The 25,549-nt window shown below is 37.7% G+C and overlaps 3 protein-coding genes across 3 annotated transcripts; 1 reads left to right on the plus strand and 2 right to left on the minus strand.

The window, feature by feature from the left end:
• Window positions 1-1,159: 1,159 nt before the first annotated feature.
• Window positions 1,160-1,796, minus strand: LOC122638395 (photosystem II core complex proteins psbY, chloroplastic-like). The gene has a single exon (XM_043831339.1). It carries the CDS (start codon window positions 1,773-1,775, stop codon window positions 1,170-1,172), a length of 606 nt encoding a protein of 201 aa, XP_043687274.1. The 5' UTR covers window positions 1,776-1,796; the 3' UTR covers window positions 1,160-1,169.
• Window positions 1,797-7,211: 5,415 nt separating this feature from the next.
• Window positions 7,212-17,941, plus strand: LOC122671586 (ALBINO3-like protein 1, chloroplastic). The gene is made up of 11 exons (XM_043868888.1): window positions 7,212-7,582; window positions 7,829-7,939; window positions 8,279-8,353; window positions 8,825-8,885; window positions 9,022-9,095; window positions 9,218-9,322; window positions 11,476-11,583; window positions 11,952-12,055; window positions 12,245-12,451; window positions 12,543-12,921; window positions 17,568-17,941. Exons 1-11 carry the CDS (start codon window positions 7,238-7,240, stop codon window positions 17,673-17,675), a joined length of 1,677 nt encoding a protein of 558 aa, XP_043724823.1. The 5' UTR covers window positions 7,212-7,237; the 3' UTR covers window positions 17,676-17,941.
• Window positions 17,942-18,527: 586 nt separating this feature from the next.
• Window positions 18,528-23,516, minus strand: LOC122671353 (MA3 DOMAIN-CONTAINING TRANSLATION REGULATORY FACTOR 1-like). The gene is made up of 4 exons (XM_043868514.1): window positions 23,242-23,516; window positions 22,807-23,017; window positions 20,678-20,772; window positions 18,528-20,406 (listed from the first exon to the last, which is right to left on the minus strand). The coding sequence occupies exons 2-4, from the start codon at window positions 23,012-23,014 to the stop codon at window positions 18,610-18,612; spliced, it is 2,100 nt and encodes a 699-aa protein (XP_043724449.1). The 5' UTR covers window positions 23,015-23,017; window positions 23,242-23,516; the 3' UTR covers window positions 18,528-18,609.
• Between the last annotated feature and the right edge of the window lie 2,033 nt (window positions 23,517-25,549).

Here is a 25,549-nt window from a genome sequence, read left to right on the forward strand (position 1 = left end):
GACTGTTGTTTTACTCCAACTACCTCATAAATTCCCTATTTTATCCCAAATATACCCTTTCTTAATCTCTTTGATTAATTTATTATCTTGCATTACATAAGCTATAAATAAAGGACTATGGGTAGAGTAAAAACATAGAATTGATAATAATACATTGTTGCACTTTGAAGTTATGGGCAAAAAATAAACGTAGTATGTAATCAAAGCCATTTATATTGTTCGAAATGTCATCATACTATTGAGATTGAAGACCATAGAGCTCCAAATAAATTTGAGATTTATTTAGGATGTCCATTAGCCCAGTAAGAAGCACCCTCTCGAGTAAATTCTCGTTTCATCACAAAGAATTGAATCTCATTAGGAGCTATATTGATCAAACTTACATAATAGCATTATAGCCCATTTAGTATGATCCCGTTTATAGGCATGTTTAGCCCATTAATAGCCCATTTAGTACAAGTAAAAAATATAATTCAAAGATACAGGCATTAGCTTATCTTGAGAGCCAAACCAAGCCAAAACTAGAAACACACCAAAAACAAGGAACCAATGAAGAAAGTCATAAACACCCGGTTTCAGACACAACGAAGAAAACTAATCAAGATAAAAGGGAAAAAAATATTTTACATTTTTACTGGAGTGGTTTGGTTTAATGGGGTTTTGTTTTTATGAGATTCACGAGTTTGTTGTGACTAAAGTCAGAAAAATGGAGTCTATTTTGATAGGAACGGTTTTTTATTTGATTATTTTTTAATTTGGAAGAATGTTCTCTGTGCCGTAGCGCAGGCTGCGCTCAAGCACATGGGCCTGCCATTGGGGGGGGTAGGGTGGTCATTGCGCCCACCCCCATGTGCTTGGGCGCAGCCAGTGCTGTGGCACAGAGAACAGCGCCCTTTTAATTTTTATCCTAGCCGAGTCTACATGACTCTAGCCCATGCTAGCTTGATGTACAGAGTAGAGATCAACTGGAAAGATCCTCCACCAATTCAAATACAAAAGATCCATCTTATAATCATCATCTTAAAACTGAAGCAAACATGAAAGAGTTCATAGCAAATACAAGAATTTTATATATAGTTACTTTGTGCTATAATACACATAAATCCTATTTATAGCTAGAAAGGTAAACAAACAAATAGGGAAGGAAAACAAAAGAAGAAGATGCTTAATTACTGAGACCTCATCCTGTTGATCTGGTTCAAAGCCGGTTGAAGAATGTTGTAAAGCACCCAAAGGATAGCCGGTCCAACCACAAACAAAAGAAGTGATCCTCTGTTATCATTTGAGGCATCAGATATCATAGCTACCTCACTTGCAGATGCACTGGGAGTAGAAAGGAAGCTTGATAGACCCAATAATCCACCACCAAGCCCAAGTCCTATAATAATTCCTTTGGAGCTTCTCATCTTATTAATTTGATTCAGAGCTGGTTGTAAGATGTTGAAGAGAACCCAAGCAATTGCAGGAATTATGGGTAGTAACAGAGCAAGACCACGATTGTCACCTTCTGCAATCTCTGCAATTTGTTGAGCTGCTAAAGCTGGATTACAAGAACTCAAAGTGGAAAAGATTGCACCAGCAATTGCAGTTCCAGCTAGTGATGGTGATGAGAGATTATTAGAATTGTTAGTGGTAGCTTTGGAGGTAGTGAATCCTTTAGGGAGGTTTTGGAGTGAAAGGAGGGAAATGGGTTTAAAGGATGATGGTTTGGAAGGGTTGAAGATCAAGCATTTGGCATTGAGCATGGCCATTGAAGCTGTTGTTGTTGCTGCCATTGATGCTTGTTAAGGATCTGCTTAGAGGAACAACTAGAGATGGAAGAAACTAGGTTAGAAGAAGGATTGATTTTAGGGGTTATTTGGGAGTATAGATCTCTGTGAAAGGAAGGGTGGAGATATCCAATGGGATTATGTCTTTTAGATTCTTCTCTTATCCAGAGATTGTGAATAGAGTAATATGGGCCTCATATTCCTCACCCAACACTACCTTTTCTTATCACTTCCCCTCCATAGAAAACCATTTGAGCGATTTAACCCTTAATTAACCTTATTTCATGGTTATTTTTCATTTTTGATGAATAGATTTTAATTAAAGCTCTGTTTGTTTGGGCATAAAATTTTAATTACTCAAAAATATTCACTTCAAAAAATTTGACTTATAAAATTTTACATGTATAAAAGTTTTCCAATACTTGTTTTTTTATACAAAACAAACATTGAAAAACTTTTCACCATGTAAAATTTAACATTTACGAAGTAAAATTTATTGCAAAAAAAACGATATATTATCCACCACATCGGTAGTTAGTCAGTATTGGCACAAACCTTTGATACACCAAAGCGCACATCACCCACCTACAACAGTGATAACCTCTCAAGTCTAGAGACCATAGCACCAATGATGCGAATCTTGTGTACATATAACAGATAATCCTAATCCATCATGGAAGATTCTCATGATCCAATTCGACACACACAACATATGATATATTCTTTATTTTATTTTATTTTCATTTATTTTCCCTTTATATACCTTACAAACGGATGAAGTCTAAATGGAATATTTTTTCACAACGAGGATTATACACCAATTTTCAAAGACTAAAATTTAGAATTATGATCTTATCCTTCTCCCTCTTATAGGTTTTCCTTTGTAAAAAATCAAACTCATGATCTTTAATTCCATATTATAATGTATTTGTATAATATAAATTTCGCTCTATTTCTTTATTTTTTTCAATGAAACCTAAAATACATTAAATTTTAGTCAAAACATGTATTCATGTTGGAGAGAAGCCCAAATAAATAGATTTTTTTTTTTTGTTTGAAAAATCTTATTGTAACTAAGGTTGGTTAAAAAAATCGTAATCTTAGGCACCGTTTGACAACGTTACTAGTGTTTCTGTGCCGTTTCTGATAAAAAACGTATTTTGGTATTACTGTTACCAGAATAATGTTACTGGCTTCCTGAAAGGTGTTTGATAAACTTGTTCCAGAAACGTAACCAAAACACTATTAATACTGAAAGGTGTTTGATAAAACCTGTTTCTATAATAGTTTTGTATTGATTAATCTAACGCATTTTTTTGCTTTTATAAATCACTTTCAAATTAGTTTGAAAATATTTTTATCCATTTTTTAAATAATTTTTAGAAATAAGATACAGGGCAATCAAAAAAAGGTTACAACTCTCCACTTCACAATTCTAATGACAACAAGATAATTTTTTTTTTCTAGAACAAAGTTGGAAAATTTCAAGTTGAAAGAAGATGAGGAAGAATCCTCAGCTCCACTGATGATGGGATATGACCATACGATGAGACTCTTGTTTCATCAACAAACTCCCATCTTTGACGAATTCAAAAAATATTCTTCCCCTTTGGTACATGATGGCCATTTGCAAGAGAATCTTTTTTTTTTTTTAAGAGAGTGATAAAAATATTTAAGAGAATCTGCCTTCATGGTCCTTGAAATAATAAATTATATTATATTACAAGCTAAGGACTATACAATCACGATTCATCTTTCACAAAAATTTAGTATAATTTTGTCCTTTGTTAAAAGGGTTTTAAAAAAATGCCTTAGGTTCTATTTTGGCACAAGGTCCATGTATGAACCCTATTTGGCTATTTCTATGTCAATAATAATGAGTCATTAGTAATAATTAATGAGGAAAATGAACAACAATTTGATCCAAGTTGCCTTCATGAGATTCGACCACGTAATATATTATTGGTTGGATTCAAATTCCACTGAGAGGTAGTACCCACTTCTCCTTCTCGTTTGTCAATTTAAATTATGCCTTCAAAAAAACCATTACCACATGTTAAAATAAAAAATCAATCGTGGTTGAATTTTTATTTTTATTTTTATTTTTTTGTGTTTTTGGGTGGGAAGAAGGTAACCAAGAAGAAATGGATGACTATGAACCGTTGAAAAAATAATAAAAAATTTTCCATAATAAAAAACATTGGTGATCATGCAATACCTTGTAGAGTTGTAGGCCATCTAATTGAGCTAGAGGCTAGGTCATTAATTGAGCTAGAGGCTACTAAAATAGTAAAATTTAACAATTGTTTTGGCGGCAAGTTACCGACCAATTGAGCAAGCAATTATTCTCACTTAAATCTTATATTTTTTTAGTAGATATCATAAATTTATTTGGACAAAGTTTTCCTCCACTCACAAAGGATGGTTCACCAACCATCTTAGGGTTTCATAAAAAAAAAAAATCCATCCTATGTTTCAGAAATCCCTCCTGGGGTTTTGATATGTTCCAAAATGCCTTCCCGATATCCATTCTTGCCCCTCTCCCCCCCCCCCCATTGAATGGGATCCCATTCACCGTGGGTGGAGGGAAATTCGGTCCAATTTATTATATTTTTATTTGTTGTTAGATTGTTGAACCAAATGATCTGATCGTCTAACCATCGATTGAGAGGACAAAGGAATTTGGCGTCTGATAAGTTTCTAAAAACATGTCGAAATTTATATCACTCCCTTATAGTTGGTCTATAATTTACTTAGGGTGGAGGTTTGTTGTTAGGTCGAATGGCCCCTGCTATGCCAATGCCTGGGCCAATGCAAGCATACATGGGCATCTACATAAGGGCAAAATGGTCTTTTCACATGGCCATTTGTGTGGGTGTAGGGATAAATGATCGGACAGCGATCTTTTCCCCCATTTACTTCAACTCCCTTATCTTAAACTAATTGCCTTAGAAAAATTAAGTTTTCAATTTTGTTTCTCCTTTGGTAATTCGAAATATCTAAATTCCCCTCCTATAGCATTGCAGCCCTCTTATTTCTCATTTCTCACAAATGGTTGTTATATTAGTATCTTGATTTGTATCAGTATTGAACATAATTAGTAAATCCACATATTATATGCGTATAATATGCGGATTCGAATATATAATTCAAATTTTTTTTTCTATATAAATGCTTAGATACGGATTTTAGCGCTCGACGTATTATACAAGTATACAAATCATATTATATGCATATAATATGTTTAAAAAAAATCAAACTCTAAATCTCTAACCAAGGAACTCGAACAGATGAATGACCAAAGTTATGGACCCTGAAAAAAAACCCCCAAACCCCTCGTCCTTCTCTTGCGGATACCATACCCTAACCCCCTTCTTTTACGTCTCCGCTCGCGAGTGATTTTAGGCCTACAATTGCAGTGGCAGATTCACCATTTCCGTCGAGGACTAAGGTTCAAGCCAATTTAACTAAATGAAACTTGGTTGTCTTTAGGCTGGATGAAAGCAACGAGAACTGATAAATCAGTCTGTTCTGTCCCGTAAGCATTTGGATGGTCCACGATCAGTGCTATTCGTATACCATATGCCTGATTTCGCAACTTCAACCCATTCATCTTAACTTCATTGTGATGATTGTTCGGTTTGGCCTAGCTCATGGTTTTATCTGCTGAGTTGGCTAGCCTATTTCTTATAACTGGAAAAAAAAATAAAAATTCTTTGCTACATTACATTAATGCGCATTATAATGCAGATTTTCCTCTTTTCCATTCTTTTTCCATCGATTGCAGCGGCAGATTCACATCAATTTCTCTTTTCCATTCTTTTCCCATCGATTGCAGAAACTCCATGACGATTACAGCGGTAGATTCCATTTTGAAAATACAATTCAACAGTTTTACATTCATGGATTATTGTCGGATAATGGAAGCTACTTTCCTCTTTCTCTAATATCAAACTAAAGGGTATTGGTGTCCCATTTGATAATAAATAGTAAGAAAAGGTCCCATAATAAGATAATGTAATTTACAAAAATTTCTTTTTGGGGACTTGACTTAATGGGTTTCCACTTTCCACTCACTCATTTGTGAGTTCTTTTAGCATTTCTAAAATGCTATTGAAATTTTGAAATTGGAGTAGTTTCTGTATTGATATAGCCTTTATCCAATTATAAACAACTTGGCTCCTGGTTTATTCTCTTAAACACAATATAACAGAGCTGTAAAGTTACACTTAGCCTAATCCTGGCCACCAAGAATGTAGTGTGGGTTTAAGGTAACCAGTAGCTTCAATTTTTTCTCCTTCCTTCAATTCTTGAACCCTAATTGAGGAATATATTATCACAGCAAAAGAGACTTTTGTATCTTAGTTGGTTATACTCTTTCATTTCAGTTATTATTTGTAGACTTCAACATGGATATGAGTAATATTCATTAAGATTGTAAAGTGACAGTTTATTTAATTCCTTTCAATCGTCTCATCCTAAGTTTTACAATGAAGAATAAATCCAATTTAGGCTTAGTAACCAATTGAACTATATATTTAGGCACATACCCAGTGCACAAAGCTCTCATCATTGCGAGATCTTAGGGAGGATCATATTATACATAGTCTTACCCCTGCTTTCGCAAAGAGGTTGTTTCTAGACTTGAACCTGTGATCCGTGACCACTTGGTCATAATGGAATAGCCTTTAACGTAGCAACAATAGAGCAAGCGACACCCTTTCAGCATGATTCAAAATCCTTAAATTCCATCATAACTAGTCTAATAGCATCCAAAACCGCCTTAGAGCTTCTCAAGATCGCAACCGATCAACACCAAATGAAGCTGCGGCTTGCAAGCTGGCCAACTTGATGGTCAATCCCCTTCTAATGCCATTGGTGGTGGCGGTGGTGGGTCTTCCTTGTTGAGTTCAGATCTACTACCCACACGGAGACGGGTGGGGATGGATCCCTCACCTCGAGGAGGGTTCAGACCTGTCCCCACCCGTTCCCATGTGGGCAGATGATCCGCATTCCTTGTTTGGATCCTTTGTACGGATCTCTTTGAAATAGATATAAACCCATGTGACGGAAGCCAAAGTGGAATTGATCACCACAACCCAAAAGGCGTGGAACTATATGAGCTGCTTACACAGGACACCATGACGGTTTACACCATTAGTTGCTTATAATATGCCACGTAGTACAAATATCAAAGACAGTTCGAAGAAGGGTTTTTCTTCCTCTCTGTCCTACTCGATTTTATTAAAAGGGAAGCAAAAGTGGAAAGATCGTTCCCCACCCCATAGGCCATAATCCAGGCCCATTCCCCACCCACACTCCAAATCAATGAAGAAACGCTCGCTTCTCTCCCTCTCGCTCTCTTTTTCTCTCTGCCTTCTTGAAGGAAGTTCTTAAAACTCTAAATAGGTTAGAAACTGAAACTAGGGCATTGAAATTTGATCCAAGTTTTTTGGGTCTAAACAATAATGGCGACTTTCTTCTGCTTACGACCTCACTCGCTCGTCCTCTCTCCTACCGTAGACAAAACCAGGCATGTCAACCGTCTTCTCCACCGAACCTCCCATGGTTTCTCCAATAAAAAATCTCTCCTTCCTTGTAAGGTTGGTGTTGTCAGGTCCTCTTTAAGTCCTGATTCGTTTCCCGATCCGGAGAGTGCAGAAACTCTCGTTCGACAACTGTTCGGAAGAGCTGAAGGCTTTATCTATACGATTGCCGATGCTGCGGTGTCTTCTTCGGATTCTGTGACTGCCACTAAACCGAACGGTGACTGGTTTTCTGGAATTACCGGTTATTTGGAGAGTGTTCTCAAGGTACTTGCCTCCCCTATTTGATTGTTGTTGTTTATTTATTATCAGCATCAGCTGGAAATTAGCTTATAGAATCTTTTTGTAAGTTCAATCTTTCTTCATTTCATCTGTGTATGTGTTTCTTTTTGAACGTTTTAGATTGAGATGATCGTCAATGACAGTAATTAGCTTACGAATGATCGATTTCTCTTTCCTATTCTTTTTAGTTTAATTTCGAGCTGAGCATTAACTAGTATTTCTTGATTTCAGGTTTTGAAGGACGGATTTTCGTCTTTACATGTCCCCTACTCTTATGGATTTGCGATTATTCTTCTCACTGTTATTGTTAAAGCTGCCACATTTCCTCTGACGAAGAAGCAGGTTTGTTGGTAGCAATTCTAAAAAACTTGATTGGTGTATGCGTATGCAGCATTCTTTCTGTTTTGCTGCTTTGTATTACAACCTTCTAATCTTCTGTCTAAGAAACTTTTGATTATCATTTCTTCCTACAAATTTATTGGCCTTTTGTTTATCTGGTTGTGTATCAGGAGCTTTAATGCGCATGTATGTTGGAAATCACAGTTTTAAAACAGTATACTTGTATTTTGATCATTCCGAGATGCGATTTTATGTTACCATAATACCATGGTTGAAGCCATCGTTAGCTTTGAAAAATGTTTCACAACTTATCAAAGATATTTCTCAAATTATTGTGCGCAGGTTGAATCTGCAATGGCAATGCGTTCTTTGCAACCTCAAGTAAAGGCTATTCAGCAACGTTACGCAGGAGATCAGGTAGCTTAGTGTCCCGAATTATCTGAAAATTTATATGATGGTGCCAAAAAGTACTATGTTATTTATTTATTAATAAGGAAGAAAATGACTAGACGAGAGGTCTTACAGAATCATGTATTCATGGTGATCAGTGGGAGTGCAAAGTACTCTTGATCACCCTTCATTACAAGACAGGTTTTATCCTACACCTTAATGGTACATTTGAGGAACGTTTGAACAGTTAAATCTTTCTGCTTTTTGCTTGTTTTTCCTGCAATACTGTTATCCTACAAGAAGTTTTGAATGCCCAAATATTCCTTTCTGACTTAGTCATAACCCAACTATTTGTGAGTACTTAATTCGATTTCCATATTTCAAATGGAATGAATATCATTCTTTCAGTTCATTTCATAAACAGTCAAGAGTCACGATCATCTTAGCCTGGATTCTACCCAGATGAATGACTAATCATGTGTTTTTTATCTGTTGCAGGAGAAAATACAACTTGAAACTGCTCGCTTGTATAAATTAGCAAGTGTAAACCCATTGGCAGGTGGCCATTCTCTGACCTAGGCAATCCATGAAGCTGAAAAATGTTTTAAATTGTTTGTTTATGAAGAGTTCAAGCATATTTCTTGTAACTTTTTGCCAATTCTTTGTAATTTTGCTTAATTTGATGTTTTTGTCAGGATGCCTTCCCACTCTGGCTACAATACCTGTTTGGATCGGACTATATAGAGCTCTTTCTAATGTGGCAGATGAGGTAGCATTCTATTTATTTTCACCTTTTGTTCGTGAGTTTGTCATGCATGTGCTGTTCTTTTTCTTTTTTACCTTAAAAAATTGTCTATTTAGTGGTTCTAATTGTTTTTGTGTAACCTTTAGGGGCTCCTTACAGAAGGTTTTTTCTGGATTCCCTCCCTCGCTGGTCCAACTACAATTGCTGCTCGACAAAGTGGCAGTGGGATCTCTTGGCTTTTCCCATTTGTAGTAAGTGCACTGAGTGATCTTAATATCTCTGTCCTCGAGCAACTTTTTCTTTACAAATCTAAGACATCTTCTCGTATTCAGGCTTTCAAGTCTTCAATCTTATTCTTCACTAAAAGTAACATGAACCATAAATAGTATGGTACTATGTTCCAAATTCTAGACCTGAATTTATAAATAGCGGGTCAAATTTGCAAGTACCAGAGTAGAAGATTAGGGATTAGTTATAATTCTGATTAAGGAATATGTAAAGAATATGATATAAAAGACACCTGTCCATGGTGTATTTGGTTGCTAAAGGCGAGAAACATCTTTTAAGATTTCAATTTGAAGCCAAGAAGCTGTGCTAAACTTTTTCATTTCCTTGCAGTGCATGATTGTGAAATATGCTCATGAACCGACGTAGAAGTTAATGCATTTGGTGTAATTTAGAATATCTGAATATGGAATAACATCATGTGACGGGTCAAGTACTTGTATAAACAGTTACTGGGGAAAAGACCACCTAAATGATTACCAGATGACTAAAATGCCCTTATTACATTGTCATGAATTACCCTATCTGATGAATTCTGCAATCAACACGAGAATGAGAGTTTTAATAGATAACGGCTAATTTTTAACATATAATGATAGTTTTCCCATCATCTGGTAATGTAGTTCTAGGTTGAATGTAATCCAACTAGAAGCCCAAAACCAGAATCTGTTCTTCAAAGGGAGATTCGGCCAGGGTTAAACTAATGGAAAAGGTCAAATTTAGGGTTTCGTTTAGTGGGGTTTAGGCTTTGTAGGTAGGGTTAGGGTTAGATGATGTCTGGAAGTCTTCCAGTGAAGGTTATGTTAACAAATAAAAAGCCTAAGACTACTGAACAGAATCGACAGCTAGTTATGGAGTCTAGGGTTGGGTTTAGTGGGGTTTAGGGTTTGTAGGTAGGGTTAGGGTTAGATGATGTCTGGAAGTCTTCCAGTGAAGGTTATGTTAACAAATAAAAAGCCTAAGACTACTGAACAGAATCGACAGCTAGTTATGGAGTCTAGGGTTAGGATTTTGAAAGAGGAAAGAGTGGAGTAATTAGGGTTTGGCTGGGCAGAATGTAACCAGCCTTGGATCAAGTTCTCCAAGTGGGCAGAAGAGCACTCGGTCAAGGTTTGGTAGTGTTCTATTGGTTCGGTTATGCTTTGCAGGTTATGGGTGGTCTAGAGGAGAAGAGGAAGGTTAGGGTTTTGATTCAGGTTCATACTTACTTGTATATTGAAGAACAACTTGAACAGAAATTTTGTTGATGTTGAACAGTCCTTGCAACAATGCTTGAACCAGAACTTGAATGTAGACCAGTGAATGAAAAGATAATAGTAACCACAAACCACCCGGGCTTCCCACCGCAAGGTGTCAATCGGATCGCAAACACCGATTCCGTCAGCCTTGATCAAACACAAGACAATTCTCCTTGGAGAAGACAAGTTAAAGCAGCAGCTTTGAAGAGAAATTTTTCAAATTGTAAGGTAAAGAAGAGCCCCACGAATTTATTTATTTAGAAGGGCCAAAAGGGCTAAATCCTATTCAGCCTTGGAGTAGAAAAACCCCTAGCTGATTCTAATTACAATTCACATCCTCCCTATGAACAGTTGGGAGGAGTGGATGACGTAAAAAATCTTGTGACTTACTTAGTCACATGACCATTTAAAACAAATTAAAAAGAAATCTAATAATTTCACTTTAATTGAACCACTGGTTCAAACCAGTTTTGGATCGGTTCAATTTAAAACACCAAAACATGAAAATAAAACTAAATAAGGAACTGAAACAGCTAATCTCGTATGCAACCCTATTACCCATACTTTAGGTACATAAAAGTGACGACCTATTACATTGAAAACCCATGAGATCAAAGGCCCTACATGTATATAACCCAACCCTAGACTTATTCCTAATAAAACAAGCTTATTTCGGTGATGAATCTGCATCATCTGGTTTGTGCAATGTTAATAGCTGACTTGGAATGTAATTTGGTCCTTTTTACCCACGTATAGTTTTATCATATTGATTCTGCTCAGTTGAATCAAGCTTCTTTGTGGGCGATTTGGTTGATTTTATTTTATTTTTTTTAAATCATTTGAGGTTAATTCTCATCCCTATGTGATTGATTTTGTCACAGGATGGTCATCCACCCCTTGGTTGGTCAGACACCTTGGCATATCTTGTTCTACCTACATTGCTTGTCATCTCACAATATATCTCCGTTCAAATTATGCAGTCATCACAGGTTGGTCCAGGTGCAGATTCTGCTGTTATATTTATTATTTACCTTTAATTATTAACTCTCTCTGAAGACGCCAGCTTGCTAAGCTGGTATAGTCTGTAGGCTTGTTCCCTGGGTTCTGAAATCTTCTTCATCTACTAACCAATGACACACTACTACCCTTAAAAAAATTGAAAAGGAGACTGTTCACTCTTTCATACATCTGCCAAAACTTTATTTCTTTTCTTACATCACACATGGACGTAGTATTGTCAGTATTCTTATACTGTGAATTGCATTTTACAAACGGCAGGTGATCTTTCCATTTTTCTTTCATTTCCATGACGTTGGTCATTCTCGTGTTTATTTTATTATGTCTGTCTATCTTTCAGGCTAATGATCCAAACTTGAAGAGTTCCCAAGCTATAACTAAGTTCCTGCCGTTGATGATCGGTTATTTTGCGCTTTCTGTTCCCTCTGGCCTGAGTCTTTATTGGTGAGCATATTTTTAATCCTCTTTTTAGATGTAACTGTAAAAATTTTAATTCAATGAAATAATCATGTCAGGAATGCCCTTTTGTTGGAAGAACTGTCTTCATGTTCTTTTTCTGTTGAGAATTGATAATAATTAATAAATGAATCCATGCTTTAAAATTTAAAGATATGTTTTTCTAATATTGTGCAGGTTGACAAATAACATTCTGAGTACAGCACAACAGATATGGCTCCAAAAGCTGGGTGGGGCCAAAAATCCAGTGGGGCAGCTTAGTGTTGATACCACTGTGGAAGAGCAACCCAAGATTCATAAGTCTAACCTAGAAGTTGACTCAACCAAAGCAGAGCAGAAACCTGTGGGAAAATTGACTCAGGAAGGGCCAAGTCCTGGTGAAAGGTGAACAGTCATTGATTTTTGGTAATGCAAACTTTGTATTTACTTGGCAATAACTGTATTAGTTTTGTACTTAATATGTCGTCTTTTTCAGATTTAAACAGTTAAAGGAGCTAGAGGCTCGGAGGAGACAACAAAGGGAAGAACAAAAGACAAAAGCAGCAGCTGAAGGAACTGAAACATTGAAGGCAGCCGAAGAGAAAGAAGCAAATGAGGCCAATTTTGTCAAGGCAGAAGTCAAAAGATCTGAAGCAGATTCATATTCTAATGGGAATGAAAAAGTTCAATTAGTGCATGAAATCCATGATTCTTCTAGTGCTGGAGTTACCCTTGTGAATGGTGATCACTCCATTCTGGGATCAAAGGAAGAACATAAGAAGATGACTGTATCTAGGATGGAAAATGGTGGGCTTTCTGTCGACTATGAGGTTGATGGAAAGGATGAACAACACTTTGACAAAAACATGGATAAGGTACACCATTTATTGTGGATGCATGCCTTGGAAATTTTAGTTTTGATCATGCTTACATTTTGATGAAACTTTGTGCAACTATGAATATTTGAGCCTATACTGTTTGTGAGTGGATTCTAGCAATATGCTTGTTTGTTATCTTTGCTTACGCATGCCAGTTTTTCAGTATTTCCGTAAAATGGTAGTTCTGTACTTCTGTCAACAAGAATTGTAGACCAATGGATATATCCTTTCATTTTTCCTCAAGTCTTATACCTTTATTGACTAAGTATAGATTTGTCATTGTGTGACTAAAAAGAATCATTAATACAATGAAACATAACTAAAAGGTGGTACAATCCCGGGTTCAAATCTCTGCTTTGGGATAAGCTTATGGACCCACCCAAGTATTAAACAACTCAAATATGAAAAGTAATGGCCATTCTGTAAATATACTGAAGCTTACAAAAGGGGGTGGTAATTTGGTAATTAAACAGAATCTTAAAGGGCTATTGATATATAAGAATAGGAAGGGACAAAATAGAGATCAAGAAATATTGATGGAGGGAAAACTGAGCATTATGTTAAGGAGGAACAGCACTAGGAAATTTTAGAGGGGAGGAGTGTTCTAGGGAATAATGAAATAAGAGTTAAAAATAAAATAATGATATGAGATTGTCTTCAACCTCTTGACAGCAACAAGGCGGAAAACCTACAGCCACTTTGAAGGAGAGAACTCTGCCATACGATTTCGGTTCATGCTGAAATTTTGGATTATGGTTGTGTTGGTTCTTTGATCTAAATGTGTTTTCATTGTAATGGGCCACTTTAATGGGGGCCTATAATATGGGTAGAAGCTCGGCCTATGAAATTAATTAAGTAAAGTGTTTTTATTTCTTTATTTTAAATGTTATTAAGTGTTTCAGTTATAGGTTGGATTAGGATTCTATCAGTCCAGTCCTGTTTTGAGTCAATTCCTTCATTATTTTATTTTCCTAGTCAGTTTATATTGACTTGTTTATAGTTAAGGATTGGTTAGGCCTTTCCTTTTTGGACTGAGTTTCCCTTTACCTACGACGAAGGAATCCCTTTTCTAATGGGTCTGGGTGTCTTGGGATGAGCATCAGGAACAGTGGAGAGGGCATTATCGAGTTGGTACAGTACGGTGGCAGGGTAATTATGACCCTAGGATGGTGGGTGAACCCTACTCTACTGGTGGTGGAAAACTTTCGCCGTCCATTTTAGTGTTTGAGTCTTCTATATAAGTTTGTTAGGGGCTACAGTTTATACATAGATTTGATTAATGAGATTTTGTCTTGAGCCTTTTTTTTAATTCTGTGAGATACGATTTGATTAATGAGATTTTGGCTTGAGCCTTTACTTTATTCTGTGAGATACATATTTGCTGTGGGATGCAGTATTATGTTTGTGGGAAGCCAATAATGGCTGGTGGGATTCCAGTTGAGGCTAGGTGGGATGCTTAGTCATATCTTCTTCTTTTTATTCATTCATCCTTTTCCATCTATATTCGAGTAAAGTACTCCATTGTTTTCTGCAACTCCATATCCTGTCCAATGATTTCAATTTTTTGAGAGTGATTTTTGAGTTAATTCGATTCTGCTGCAATCTGATCCTTGTTGCTAATATCTGACTACCATTCATATACACATTCATGACTCTATTAAAATCCTGCAAACTAGGGATTGAAACTTGCTATTTTCAAGTCTGATTTGAGGAGTTTTAATTGAACACGGAATCTATCCAATCTTAGCATCAAACAATGGATTAATCTGAGATAGATTATGTTATTCTCCTTTATTGGATATGCCTATGACCTGGATTTCATCTAGATCAGAAACACTGATCTACTGGAATCGGACATTTCAGATTCTGTTAAGACTTGAAGTATTTCAATCTGATGGGAACTCTTCTAGAACTATCAAGTATCAAAACACCATTCTGATTCTGTCCCAAATTTGCAGAACTGTTACTCATTAACAAAAACCCTGGACCTTATTATTACTCGCATCTGAGTTACTGATTTATTGATACTTAATTTTTTTTTAAATCTGCTACAATCTTGTGTCAACGATCCTGGCTTGTGGTTGGTTTGCTGAAACCTACTGTTAGGTGGATTCGGACCTCGTCAGTTTGCTAACCCAAACCCTTCTTTAAATCCACTAACTAGTCACCTCGAGAAGGAAGATCTTAAAGCTGCAACAGAACCTGGCAGTGAACTAAAGACCAAGTCTGAAATTCCAGTTGTTTCTCACAGCCCACGCAAGGTTTAGGACTGGGGTTCTGCAGCTAGGGTCGCCCAACGGCGAGGGTGATTCTCCCTAAGTCGTAGAGAGAGAAGTGGAAAAGGGAGTTCGATGGCTGGTTATGGTTGGTTGTGGGTGTCATTAGGGTTGGGCACGGAAGAGAAACAAAAGACCAACAAGGAAAACAGTAACGAAAAGTAGAGAGAAGATAGAAACTATTTACCTGATATAGGGAAAGGAATAGGTCAATGGGGAAAAAGGAAAACAGCACACTGTTAGCTCTTGACTACAAGAAGTCGCGCTACTGCAACTCAACTCTGTAAGTTTCATTCCATCTCTCTGTAGTATTGTGTTTACAAGCACATATAACTAAAGGGAAAGAGAACGCTACCCGTGCCCAGACACACTGGAGCGTGAAGTGACCGCCGTGCCCCCGAGATTTTCCTCCTTTCCATGGGGCTGCAGAGGTCATTTCATGTGTCCCTGTGTCTGGGTGCAGGGGCAGGGCACCGCACGCTCCCAGGTATCGTTCTTTCTCCCATAAATAATAAAGACTCCTATAAAATAAAACCAACTCTATCAAGGAAACTAGAGCAACTAGAACACTAAAATAAACTCAAACATGTGAAGTAGCAACTCCTATGTAGCTAACTCTTACCAAAATAAAACCAAATAAAATAAAAGAGAAGATTATATGTTTTTTTTTTATGGAAAGAGAAAATATATATTCCTTAGAAAGTAGTATTTTTATCGCGAGGTTATGAACATGAAGATTAGATGTTATCATTCCAACATGGTAATAAATCCTGCCAACCCTTCTTGGACCAAAACCCGGATTGGGACGGTTCCATCTAGGCGTAAGCTTTCATAGCAGTTGTGCTGGTCTAACCACGTCAACGCCACTGCATCAAAAGGACTCAAATAATTGTAGGCATAAAACACTAGCTGCATTTCGTGATTGTCACTTAAAAAAGAAAGCTCTCATAATGTTGCCTCCTGCATTAGGTTCTAGCGCATCGATTTTTCACTTCAAATATGCTGATGCTCGGATCCAAAGAAATTCCAAATCAAATAAATTAATGAAGTCTGAAGAAACAATTCCACCTGGTTTGAAACTCCACTGATACCCATACAACTCAACTCAACTGTGTGCAAATCTTATCGATAGTTTAAAAAAGTGGACCGAACTGGTTGAACCAGATATAGAACCTCCCTGTTTTCTTTAAGAACCACCCGGTTTTTAGGGGAGAGGTGATTACTAAAAACCAGAACTGGGGGCTTTGTCAGTTCAACCTCCAGTCTAGTTCTCAAAACTATCGTCCCATCCCAACTAAATGGCGTTGGCCACAAGTCTATTCTATTTCAAGGTGAAATCTCATGTTACTTGTGAGTTTACTGGTACTCGTGAGTTTACTTATTATATGCCTTTACCCCAAATGCAACCACACTAGGGGCATTATATGAGTTAGCTATCACTAGGTATCCTCACAATTCAGAAAGCAAATGTTGAAGACCAAACTACTCAAATTAAGGCAAAACAATGTGATCAGATGTTATGTGACACCAAATCAACCTGGTTTGAACTTTGAACTGCTATTCCATTAACTTTTATTTATTACATAATTAACCCTGAAAACCATAAAATAAAATATTATAAGAACCATCATAACTTGTCAAGTGTCAACAATTCAAAAAATAAGCACATTGAATAAATTAAGAAAAATATAGAAATACGATGTCAATACGTGAAACAGGCGTGTCAGGGTTAATTAAGCAAAAATATAGCAATACTATGTCAATAGGAATGCAGTTGAAGCAATCATAAAAATCCTAGAAGACCTGAATGATTCTGTAAGTTCTTCTAAACCCCCCCCCAGTGAGTTATGGCCATGTCAGTTACCTCGTTTATGGGAGTGTAAGTTCAAAAATTAAAACAAGAGCTCAACTGTTCCACACTTTCTCAACTTGAATAGGATTATGTGTGTTATGACTCACAATCTCCGCTCATACCATGTGGGTCCTGTATCAGTGTGTCCTAATTTTATTGATGATCCATCACTTGGGAGAATGATGGGAACTGGAGGCTATTCTTTACAAGCTCTTCAAAGATGATTGGCAAGACATAGAGGTTATCTTGAGATGTTCACGTTGTAATTTAATGTTCTCCTGTTCCTTCAAACCTGCATCTATGTTTGCTTTGCTGCTGCACATATGATTTCTTTTAATTGGGAACAGTTAACTTGCCCACTCTTTGAAGCTTCATATGATTTTTTTGTGTGAAAAGATTCATTAATTGATGTTAAAGAAGAAAGGATATGCACTTTTTTTTTTTGTCACCATAAGAATTGTAGTATCTTGGTTTTAATGTTTGATCACTTATTGTAAAATTTTCTTGTATCCCAGGAAGTAGCAGTGGAACCATACAGTACTTCAAATATTTCAGGTGGTAAATGTTCCAGTGAAGTTTTTGATGATCGAGGGGATAAACAAAGTGAAAGAGATGAAGCTTAGACACTCAACTCAAACTTGGATAATTTTTTCAAGTGAGAACAAAATTGCGTTGGTTTCAGCTTCAGTTGTACAAAAGAGGTACAGAAAGGACAGACCCCTCCGAACGCACATAGGTAGTTCCCTGTTTTGGCTAAAAGCATGATTTGTAAGGCCTTGGGATCCATGAGGTGTAAATTGTTGTACTCATAGATGAATATCGGACTAATAAGATTTTGAGTCTCGAAGTATTTACTGTTGTAGAATGCCTTATTATGTAACAATTGTCTGCCAAATCCAATTTTCCACAAAAGGTAATTGTCTTCCCCCCCCTTCCCCCCTTTCTTGATTCCCCAGATTCAACAACATTAGTTATGAACATGGATGGAAGTTGTAATCAAATTAACACAAAAGCCCAGGATGCCGGATTAGTGCTGTAGGAAATCTTCCATCACAAATGGTCTCTATGTTGTTTAGAGACAGCCCAGTGGGATTCCAGGCCATTTGATGAGTTGATTCGCCTATTCGGCTCCGACAATGATGTTTCCTTCTTAAAATGTGGTTTAAGGAAAATTTGGCCCTTCTAATAACTGGCATATGTAAACTTGGCAATCACCCTTTATTAAGTGGATATGTTTGCCATAAAACCCACATTGTTTTGTTTGTTGAATTTCAAGCCAATTTGGGGGAATAATTTGCGATAAGCAGAGGGTAACATAACTAGCAGGGATTGTAATACGTTACAATCCTTTACCTCTACCAAGACAAATGCTTTTCTAAGCAAATCGAAACTTGCATAGATGGAATCCAAAGATGAACCTCTCTGTACATGAGTTGGAAAGTAAAAACAAAATAAGCGATCTGCAGAAAACCCATTATCCAATCCCAATCCAACTCTGAAACAAAAAATTACAGTGCAAAGGGGGCAAAGACAAGACGAAGGGGCACCAATTGTTAATCAAGCAAAAACGGTCAGGAATCCAAAATATGGAAGAAGCCACCCATTCCTCTTAGCATGCTCCACATAGAACTTGAACTTCTCCTCTGCATTAGGGATGTCGAGAGCAAGATCTTCGAGTCCATCCCTTATCCTGGTGAAGCCTTTGGTCATCTGGTTGATGGTGATCAGTCCTTCTGCGAAGCACTCCTGCAGCAAATCCAGCATCCTATCATTCTTCTTTTCCATAGCCATAACCAGTGCCTTCTTCACCACTTCATGGTTAAAGAATGGCATCCCAAGGTCCCTGATGCACTGGCAAGCTTCAGCCACTACACCCCCACTTTCATACTCCTCCAGGAGCTTTGTTATCTTGTCCTTGGCATCCTCCACGGCCCAACCAGTGCCACCACCCCAGCACCTCAAAATCCTCTCACCTGCATGGCGAGCTCCAAGGAGCGAGCGGGCCATGTGGACAGTCTCACTCCCACTGCAATTCAGTGGTAGCTTACTGCTTATCTCATCCAAGTTCAAAGGAGCCAGTACATCATCAACTACTGCCCTAGCCAGAAAGTATGCAAGCTCATTTGAGGCATCCAATATGTCCAGTGCAGTATCTTCTGCAGACTCCAGAAGCATAACAAACCCATTAACTATGTCTACAGTAGAGAAGATCTCAGAATGAAGTGCTGATAGCAGAACAGATGACATCTCCTTCTCTCTGTTCTTCCTGTCCATGGCAAGGGTGATCAGCTTCTTGAGGAAAACTGGATTGAACTCAGCAACTGCAAGATCTTCAAGGCTTCTAATGAGTTCTGGTATATCATCTGAAAGAAAATATTCGTGGATGATAGTCACAGCCTCTTCCTTGAATCGTTTCACTTTTTCTTCATCATTTCCTACCAACTCCCCATCATCAGCTGATGTTTTGAGAAATGAAGCATCCAGCCACCCCTCAGAGATGGCTTTTGGGACTAGTGACTGGAACAATGTTTTTGCTGACGGAATGTCAAGAGAGAGGTCATCCAAGCTCTCAGCAAGCCGGCCGAATCCCTTTGTCATCTGACTAGAACTTATGAGGCCTTCTTCTGCCGCTTCTTTCAACACCTTAAATATAAGTGGTTCTGCTGTTCGAATTTCCATGGCAAGGATTAAAGCCCTCTTTACTACTTCATGATGGAAAAATGTGACGCCTAATTCCCTTATACATCTGCATGCCTCCACAGTATCTCCACTCTCAACGTATTCCCTCAACAAGTCTGAAATCTTTTTCTTCACTTCTTCAACAGTTATATGTGTGCTACCACCCCATCGCCGCTCCACAAGTTCAGCATGGTGGGGAGCAGACAAATAGCTCTTCTCTGCAGTTTGTAAAACCTGATGTCCTTTTAAAGAATCCGGGAGTGTTTTCTTTGCCCTGGTAATGAAAGCCGGAGGAAGAATGTCATCAACCACAGCACGTGCAATGAACAGTGCCAGAATATCAACAGCATCAAGTATGTCAAGTGCCAAATCATCAGCAGACTCCAGAAGCAAGAGAAATCCTTGGCTGATTTCGGCTGAGCTGATTACATCAGCATAGAGAGCTGATAGTAAAACTGAAGCCATCTCCTTCTCCTTATCATGCCTGTCCATGGCCATCGAAATGAGTCTCTTAACAAAATAGGGATGATACTCACTTGAGCCAAGTTCTCTGAGGTCAGAAGCTGCCAATTCCACATCTCCTGTGCTAAAATATTCCTCTATGATAGCAACCACTGCTTTCTTGTATTCATCAAGGGGATCAGAAATGGTAGAACCTACAAGCTGATATGGTTCCTGGTGGAGATCAGGCAAAAGAGATTAATTAGAAATGATTTCTTGGAATTAATACAAGTTGATCCATTTCTTGGAATTAATACGTGTTATCCATGTTCATAAACAATCCAACTACAGTAGAAAGCTGCAACAAGTGCAAGTGCTAGTTGACGCCTCTAAGAACAAGAACAGATAGTAGACTAAGAACATATGCAAAGCAAGGTGGAAAAGCAAATCAAAGAGGGGAGAGAGAAAGTGGGAGGAAAAGCAGCAAAACAGAGAACAGACCAACCTCGCCACTGTCATAATTAGGATCGTTCCGATCTACACAGAAACCACCATCAGTATCGAGTAGTTTACCCCATGTTCCTTTCCCACCAGCACCATCTATCATCATTGTCAATGAAAGCAACAGCTTATCAGTAAGAATATAGACTAATCAGGAATTGCTTATACAGTGCAAGTAATATACCACCAAAAGTAGAAGAAAAGCAAGTGTGCATCCTTTAAGTAACACTGAACAAGAAATATGAGTAGTCAATGACACTGAGGATTAGCTACTACTCATACACTCAAAGCATGGAAGCTTTAAATATTAGCTTATAGTACAGGATAACTTCTTTAAGGCTCCTTTAGAATCCACCAAGAGGTTACACCTCGGGCTTATATTGGGTAAATTTTCAAAAACATGAAATAATAACATCCAAGAGGATTGTCAGGTTAAGGTTTTCCACTTGCCCAGAGATTAAGCATAAATCTCTTCAGAAGCCTCATAATTATGCAATGATTGCAAGGGAGGAAGTGCATGTTTCTTTTTTCAGACAAGGATACATTTTCCCTCATTATTATAATGTTGCATTTATAGAGTCCAGGTATAGAGAGGCTCCTCTCCCTGGGACCCCCTAATTCTGCAACATGTCAAGATGATGTGGCAATCCTGACCGTTGGATAGACAAGGGATGGTCTGGATAAGCCACATGTCAAATCATAGAAACAATGCTCTTATACACGAAACCAGAGACTCGCGAGATGAAATTCACTGTAACACCATTATTGACATCTCTAGACCATTGAATGTAGACTATCAAAGGATTTTCCAATGTAACCAAATTTAAGTGCTAAGCTATGACAATGACTCTTATTAGGGGTCCTAATAGCTATCCTCATCACCAGTTTAGAAGTCTCCCTAGCAGAAAAAGACTTGTAACCTCTTTACATGGTGAAACTTTTTCCCTTTATCCTCCTGGCCTTAAATTTTAGTGTTTAAAACTCTTCAATCTGTTTTTGTTGATGTCACCACTGAAATTCTTAAGGTATCTAGCTGAGCAATGAAAACATTTCTCATCCTTGTTCCCGGTCTGTTAGTTGGACAGGGACCAGCCAATATCCTCTTTATGGTAAAGCATCTGTGATGATGTTAAGATGGATGTGCGGAAAAAAGAAGAAGGATAAAGTATGGAATGAACGTATTAGAGCGGACGTGGGAGTTGCCCCGATCAGTGACAAGCTTCGAGACAGTTGTTTAAGGTTGTTTGGTCATATTCATCGGAGGCCTAGGGATGCCCTAATAAGGAGGAGTGATATGATTCCAATTGAAGGAGCTAAAAAAGCTAGGGGCAGGCCTAAAATGACCATAGGAGAAGTGGTGAGGAAGAACATGCAAACTCTAGGTCTTGTACCAAGTATGACTTTGGATAGGGCCTATTGGAGGGCAAGGATCTATGTAGCAAACCCCATTTAGCTGAGTTTCTCCTGCCATGTTGGGTTGGGCTTCTTTCCACTTACTATCTTTCATCTTTCATTTGTCATTTGCCATTTTCCATTTTCCATTTTCCATTTCTCTTCTCTTTCCGCATTCTTTTTTGCTAAAACTCAGTTTTCCTTTATTCTGAAAATCTAAAGTTTTTTTTTTGGGTTGTGAGTGCTTTTGTGGTACCAATACTCAGATCCCTGGTTCCCTAAGTACAAAATCTTAAGATTTTGACCTTTGAGGAAACCAAAGGTATTGATTGAAAATCTAAAGTTTAATAGGCTTACTTAACAAGCTAATAAACCCTAAAATATCAGATACGAAATATACCCTTCATAAACCATAATAATACCTATAACCAAACTAGATCCTTGCCCAAAACCATATTACCTATGACCAAACTAGATCCTTGCCCAAAAAGGCCTCTTTCATTTTCCAAGCATATTAGTTCCAGTCAAATCCCTTTAAACAGTTGTAACTGACAGGTTTCAATCAGAAAGAATACAACCAAAAAAATACATACGAATGGATATTAAAAGAGGCTAAATGAGAGAAAACAAAAAAAACAAAACGATTGCATTGCATTTTTTTTCCCCTGTAAGTATCTGAGGCAAGCCATACAATTTCAACCAACCAGCAGGGCGAAAAATGTTTAAATGCACAGTACTCACCCTTCTTCACGCGAAAGACTTTCCCAGAGTGTGACCGACGGATATGCCTCACCCCAAACCCAAAAGTCGGGGCCTTCCCACCAGTAGAAACTTTAATATGGTGCTCAGGAAGTAGGGAAGTAGGGGATTTGGGCGAAGAAGACAAAACCTCTGCATTCTTCAAGATTTCCCTCTGCTCATCGGTCAGAAACCCCTCATTTGAAGCCATTTACTGCGTCAGGAAATCAGCATAATACGAATAAATCATTAGACTCACAAAAGCGGGCCAGTTTTGCACCCCACAGAAGGTTTTCGATCGCTAAACAAAAGAATACAAAAAAAAAAAAAAAAACACTAATGAACTACAAATACAGTCAAACGATACATTGACGGCGTTTACAACAACTTAGTTATAGTTTGAACACTGAACAATTAGTAGGGCCAAACGAAATTTACCTCGAAAGGGTGAATCAGCATAAAAAAGAACAAACACGTAACAGAACCTCTGCACTTTGGAATGTCGAAAATCGGCAATTCTGAACCCTAATCTATCATTGAAGTTGCAGAGATTTTCCTCCAACAAGTGCTTCTGTACTTGGCCCGGATCTCGAGCCAAGACAGTAACAGGAACCGGATCTTGGTATCAATAGCCAATAACAGTGGAGTAATAAGGCAATAAATCTGCAAAAAAATAAACCCTAGAAATATAACCTTACGAGTTGCGAGGGAGAGATCCAGAACCGTTATCTCGTCCCTCTCTCTTACACTTCTTACTACTAAAAGGAAAGAAAGGAATGAGAGACGAGAGAGATGGAGACAAAGTGAGAGAAATGAGGAATGATGGGGAGAAGAAAAATGAAGAGGGGCGGCTTGGGCGGTTAGGCTTGTCCTTTGGGGATGCCTTTTATATAAAGGCTTCAGATTCGTGTTACACGTCACCAACCGTACTAGCTTTTATAAATCTCTGAGAGTTTCCACGTGGTGGTTGTCTTTAAGCCAATACGTGATTATTCCCCGTTTCTTATGCTGCCACTTGGCTGTGGTTGATTGCTGCCACCATAGAGGAGTGGTCGCATAGAATAATCTATTCGGTTTTGGCTTTGAATGTAAATATTGTAGGGGAAAGGGTTTCTTACAAAGGTAGTGTAAAAAGGAATCTGCATGTTACACCAATGAGAGGTTGGAAAATGGTATCATTCATATGGATCTATATAGGGTTGATATAATCAAAATAAGAAAGAGAATGTCAGTGTAAGTCTCACTATTTATTATGTAAGAAGGGTATAAGGGAATCTGTACAAGATTATTATCCTTTCCAACTCCTAAAGTGTGGTGGCAGTGCTAGGTGGAGATGTTGACACCTGACACTAGTCACATCTAACAGTCTGATCTCATTGATATGGATGGTTGGATGCGGCAACTGCTAGGTGTCAACATCTCTACCTAGCACTGCTGCATTGCCACACTTTAAGGAATTGGAGATGATAATTTTTCACATTTACAAATGCAATGCAAGCAATTTTTTTCTCATATTGTTGAAGATTCATTTACCCATAGCCAAGGAAATCAACAGTCATTATATCGGCCCTTTGTATATATATATTTTTTTTACAAAAGATTGTATCTGTTTAACAAAACTAGAGGTTATATATTTTTGTACATATAGGTGGGGGTACACCACTTAACTGTTATATTAGTGAAGTTCCCAGATATTTCAGCAAACTTAAAAAAACTAGTTATAATGTTCCATGGGACTGGGGTTCGAAGACTATGGTGTTGAATATGTTAATTGTAGTTTTAGACTTCACTTCATCCCAATGATTTTGTAATTTTCATCATCCACAATGTTGTTACAAAATTTATAGAACTATATTAAACTGAAACCGAAATCAAACTGGCTAACTGAGACCAAATAGAAAGCAGTTTTAGTCTGAAAATTTGTAAGTTAATGGAATTCGGTTTGGTTTTGATTTATACCTATTACAGCATGACCCAAATCAAAACCGAACAGTTTAACTGAAAATGTTAAACTAACACCCTTATGTATAATATTTCTTTCCTCACAAGAAACTGGAGAAAATTAGCAATACGTGTGCACTTCTACTATGGAACTTTGAGAAGAGAAGGTTGTGTTAGTTGTGAATTAAAAATAATAGGCTCCGTTTGATAATGCTTTTGTTGTTTTTTACTCTTTTTGTTTTAAGAAATTGCCATTAGAAAACAAAAATGTTTGATAACTACTTTGTTCTTTTTAATCTGTAGTTTCCTACAATAAGAATTATAAAATTGTATTTAAGTATAGGGGTTGATGTTCTCTGTGCCGCCGCAGTCTGCACCCAGACACATGGGCTGAATATTCAGGGGGGCAAGGTGGTCATTTCGCTCACCCCAATGTGTCTGGACGCAGCCTACACCCCCAGCACAGAGAACATTTGGCCATAAGTATATTTGTATTTGTAACAAGGGTAAATTTTTTTCACATGGCAAATGAGATGGCGCAAAATTTGTTGAACAAGTGGACTCTGGAGTCCCCTGCTCACATGTCCAATTTCAACCTAATCAACAAAAAAGCCCTAAGATTCCTAATTTTAGAGGTTGGACAGGGATATTTTAGGATGAGTTTAACTTGTGCTAGCTCTATACATAGCCAAGCAGTCTCAAAAAACCGAAACTTAAAGGGCAGAAGGGGTGAGGGAAGGAGGGGGGTTGGTTGGGGAGAGAGAGACAAGAGTTTCAGCTTTCCTGTTTTTCAATATGGATTAGC

This window comes from Telopea speciosissima, chromosome 8, assembly GCF_018873765.1.
Source record: "Telopea speciosissima isolate NSW1024214 ecotype Mountain lineage chromosome 8, Tspe_v1, whole genome shotgun sequence".
Classification (NCBI taxonomy): Eukaryota; Viridiplantae; Streptophyta; class Magnoliopsida; order Proteales; family Proteaceae; genus Telopea; species Telopea speciosissima.